This window comes from Arachis ipaensis, chromosome B03, assembly GCF_000816755.2.
Source record: "Arachis ipaensis cultivar K30076 chromosome B03, Araip1.1, whole genome shotgun sequence".
Taxonomy (NCBI): Eukaryota; Viridiplantae; Streptophyta; class Magnoliopsida; order Fabales; family Fabaceae; genus Arachis; species Arachis ipaensis.
In genome coordinates this window covers 33,572,019-33,576,825 of record NC_029787.2, presented here as the reverse complement: position 1 = coordinate 33,576,825, position 4,807 = coordinate 33,572,019, and the positions used below count along the sequence as shown (strand labels likewise).

The 4,807-nt window shown below is 41.2% G+C and overlaps 1 protein-coding gene across 1 annotated transcript in view; it reads left to right on the top strand.

The window, feature by feature from the left end:
* Positions 3,544-4,807, top strand: part of LOC107630186 (probable 3-hydroxyisobutyrate dehydrogenase-like 1, mitochondrial) — a 3,232-nt gene continuing 1,968 nt past the window's right edge. Inside the window, exon 1 of the mRNA XM_016333260.2 lies at positions 3,544-4,807. Coding sequence (XP_016188746.1) covers positions 3,730-4,734 — 1,005 coding nt within the window. The 5' untranslated portion in view covers positions 3,544-3,729 and the 3' untranslated portion in view covers positions 4,735-4,807.

Here is a 4,807-nt window from a genome sequence, read left to right as displayed (position 1 = left end):
CTAACGAGATATACACAAAGGTCTACGGCATAGTTTAGGCAACAATTAGATGACATAGGTTTCAACAACGCATGTTTTAAGAATTTCTATTAATATGTTTATTATGTTTAATAATTTAACTGATTGTCATTGGATTAATTGATTTTCAGTTTATATAGCGGTCATATATGGGAGTGGTGGTTCTTGAGGACCTATTCGTAAATTTGTTAGTGTGCTCTAAAAAGTCTCCATTAGTGTCATTCGAGTGTATAGAATGTCACCCAACAGGCCGAGTGAGACACCAATTCGGACTTGTACAACTTCCACCGGAGGAAGCATTTCAGATTGGAGATGCTAATTGTAGGCAGTTGACCGGGAGACAAGACCATGACTGGAGGGAAAGGAACGCTCATTTGGGTTGATATGTGGAATTTTCAGCGCTACGATAGGGTGCAATCAAAGGACGCATTTGAGGACTTTCACTCTCTCCCAATGTACTATAATGAGTACACACGGGAGTTCGACAATCACCTGAGGTGAATGAACCACATGCACAACCCCCACCACCACCTGGACCTCAGCAGCCTTACGTGCAATAACAGCCATTTTATTTGTAACTGTATCAGGTACCGGCCTATGAGCAACAGTATGAGGTACCAATTCATGAGCAACAGCATCAGGTTCCGGGGTATGAGCAACAGCTTCAGGTACCGACATATTAGCAATAGTATCAGGTACTGGCCTATGCCATATACATTAGTTTCTAGCTTATGAGCAACAACACCAGTATCCTGCTTATGAGCAACATCAGTTTTCAGCTTATGAGCAACAGGACATACCATAACTGAATTATGAACCGGAACCTCATCCACAATCGCAATCGTCAGTAGAGCCATACATACCACAAATGGTAATTCCAGCAGATGGCCACTTCATTTCGTTAGTTGGATTTGATGACATCCATTTGAGTTAGGTACTAAGAGACATATTATTTATTTCAACAATCTCAGCAAAGGCCTACTATTTCTGAGCTGTTTGTTGGTCGTCGCTCCCGCTCAGGTCATGCTAGTTATAACACCCCCACCATTCAAATCTTTATGCTCGAGTCATAAGTCAATGATAACAAGGTGGTACGACTCAAGATGGAGTTGTAATACATACATATATAAGAATTATTAAACGAGAAGCTTGAAAAGGAAATAAAGAAAATTGTGAGCGCAGGCACACACGTATCAAAATATAACGTGTTCAAAAAAGCAGGATAAAAATAAAAAAAAAACTTAAATGAAGAATAGAGTAAAGACAATATATATATATACACTAGTCACAACCTGTGAAGTTTAGGTCGGTTAGGGTTACAACAACAAAAACAGTTGATAATAGTTTCCATTTCTCCCAAATATACATCAAAGTCTCGATAGGCAAGGTTTCAAAAGAAAAATATATACATATACATTATTAAAGTTTTCCAAAATAAGGGAAAAAGATTCTAAACAAAATATAATACAGAATTCAAAAGAACTTTGCCGTCTTCCAGACGAGCTTCAGCTCACTGCGGAGTACCAGGACCTGCATATGAAAAACAAGGAATATATACGGAATAAGAATCCGCAACCCATGGATTTTCAGTATAGTAAAAATGTCAAATAAATACAAGGTAATAAGAACTCTTTAGGCAATCTTAACCTTCCACCCAACAACCTTTCCATCCTAGGTTTTCATTAATCCGTGATTAGGTAACTATCAATAGGAAAATTCTAATCTAATTCACTTTTATCATTGCCTCCATAACTCTCCAAACTCCAAGCAGAATAGCCCTTGACATCAATCGACACCAGTATGAGAGACCTCTCAGATATTCAAACACAAACAAGACAAACAAATAAAACACAAGTAAAATAAGGTAAATTAATTAGCACAGAGTCACATTAATATGCACAATTAAATATGCCATGACAAGTAGCAAACCCAAACAAATCAATCAAATGCAAATAATACATGCCTGCCCTATGGCAATGAGCTTATTTGTCGGTTATAAAGCCAAACCCGACATGTCTGGTAGTTAATCCTGGACAGTCCCTGCGTGCACACATCTCTCTAGAGGAATTCACATCTCTTGAAGGAATTATCCGGAAAGGTCTAAGTGTCCGGCCACATCTTGCGACGGAGGATTAACATTTCAACTAGAAGCAAACGGGACAAAACCACAATCCCTGTATCTACCCCAGAAGCTCAAATATCAACTGGGAGCAAGCGGGACAAAACCACAATCCTTGCGTCTACCCCAGGATCTCAAACCATAATCCGGAGCAAGTGGAACAACGCCATTACATCTACCTAAGCAGGTATATCTCACCACATCCCGTAGCATGTGGAATAACGACACTGCATCTACCCAAGTAGGTATATTTTACCAAATCCCAAAGCAAGTAGAACAAAGCCACTACATCTATCCAGACAGGTATATCTCAATCAGAGTCAATTTCGTTATTAAATTAACCCTCAATCTCATCTCACTTCATTCAAAATCATATTCAAAATCAATCATCATTATCTCTCATTATCATAATCATCCTCATCATCCTCAATCAAAATCAATTATCATCATTTCTCATTGTCATATTAATCCTCATCACATCTCTCATTATATTTATTCCATCTTTTTTCTAATTCACTGTGTCACCTTATTAGGTCTCATTCCTAAATTCTATACATTCTATTACACCGGCTCTAGACTCATAACAAGGTTTACATAGGTTTAGAAAGTTAGAGGAGTGGTTGAAAACTGTAAAATTCATTTTTAGCAAAACAGGGTCGTAGCGTACGCAAGCACCTTCTGCGTATGCATAAATTTCAAAATTTGGAAATGTTGCGTACGTGGACCACCTTCGTGTACATGAGAATATTGTCAGAAACGTTTGCTTGCGTCGCGCGACACTGCAGCGTACACATGAGTTCAAAAATTGACATTGTCGCGTACGCAGACTACTCTCGCATATGCAAGAGTACTAAGCAGAACCATTTACTCGCGTCGCATGACACTTCCATGTACGCACGAATGTAGGATTTTCAAAAAGCTGATATGCTGTAGAAAGTTCATTTTTTTATCAAAACTTCAAATGCGAATAACTTTTCTGTAAAAAATTATTTTCGTCCGTTCTTCGAACGTCATAAGCTACACGAACCTAATTTTCATTTAAGATAAATTTCACAAAATTTGAAGGTCCGAGAACCAAATTATAGCCTATCAAAATTGTTTAAAAATAAGTTTTACCAATTTCACCAAATTATTCAAACCTTAAGAACTCTCCATCTAAAACAAACAAAATCATACCAAATCAAATCCTAAATATTTAATTATCATATATATATATTTTGATTTATCTGAATTATTAATGTCTTTTTTAATAATTTTATAACCTTCATTTGTACCCGAATTAATTATAATAGATTGAATTTTGGAGTTTGTTCTTCTGAAAAAGAAAAAGAAAATCAAAAGTTAGAGAAGTTGTTTGTTAAATCATATCATCATATTTATTTCTCTGTTTATTCTTTTGAATGTTTTTGGGTATTTTTAAAGGTGTGACTGAGTTCCTATTGTTTTACCAAAAACCCTAGACTTCACAGTAGTATATAGAAGCATCGCATCTTAAAAGATCTAGGGACAAAGACAAAGCTGGATAATCGGGTGCGAAGACAAGGGGGGGAAAATGAGATATATATAGCAGCCGTCAAACAAAAACAAGCGAGATGCCACTGCCACTCTCCCAACTCCGCTTAATCTCAATTCCACAAGTTATCGCCCGCCGCTACATGGCCTCCTCCGCCGCTGCCGAGCCCATAAGCCCATCCAACACCCGCGTGGGCTGGATAGGTACGGGCGTCATGGGCCTCTCCATGTGCTCCCACCTCATACGAGCCGGCTACACGCTCACCGTCTTCAACCGCACCCCTTCCAAGGCCCAACCCCTCCTCAAAATGGGGGCCCACCAGGCCGATAATCCCCTCTCCCTCGCCTCCAACTCTGACGTCGTCTTCTCCATCGTCGGCTACCCCTCCGACGTTCGCTCCGTCCTCCTCGATCCCCACTCCGGCGCCCTCGCCAGCCTCCGCCCTGGCGGCATCCTTGTTGACATGACTACCTCGGAGCCCTCCCTCGCCATCGAGATCGCGGCCGCGGCGTCCTCCAAATCCTGCCATTCCATCGACGCTCCCGTATCTGGCGGCGACCGCGGCGCCAAGAACGGAACCCTAGCAATCTTCACTGGAGGAGAGGAATCGGTGGTTAAGCGGCTCCAACCTCTGTTCTCGCTGATGGGGAAGGTGAACTTCATGGGAGGAAGCGGAAAGGGGCAATTCGCGAAGCTGGCGAACCAGATTACGATAGCGTCGACGATGGTGGGGTTGGTGGAGGGGATGGTGTACGCGCACAAAGCGGGGCTGGACGTAGGGTTGTACCTGGACGCGATTTCTACCGGTGCGGCGGGTTCGAAGTCGCTGGATTTGTACGGACAGAGGATATTGAAGAGGGATTTGGGGCCAGGGTTTTATGTGAACCACTTTGTGAAGGATTTAGGGATTTGCTTGAAGGAGTGCCAGAATATGGGTATCTCCCTGCCTGGTTTGGCTCTTGCTCAGCAGCTATATGTTTCTCTCAGGGCTCACGGTGAAGGCAATTTGGGCACCCAAGCTCTTATTTTGGTTCTCGAGAGGCTCAACAATGTTTCACTTGCACCTGCAATTGCTTCCTCTTAGGTTTGTGGAGGATATGGAACTCTGAACACTGAAATTGTCTTCTTCTTCGACTTATTATTATTATTATTATTAT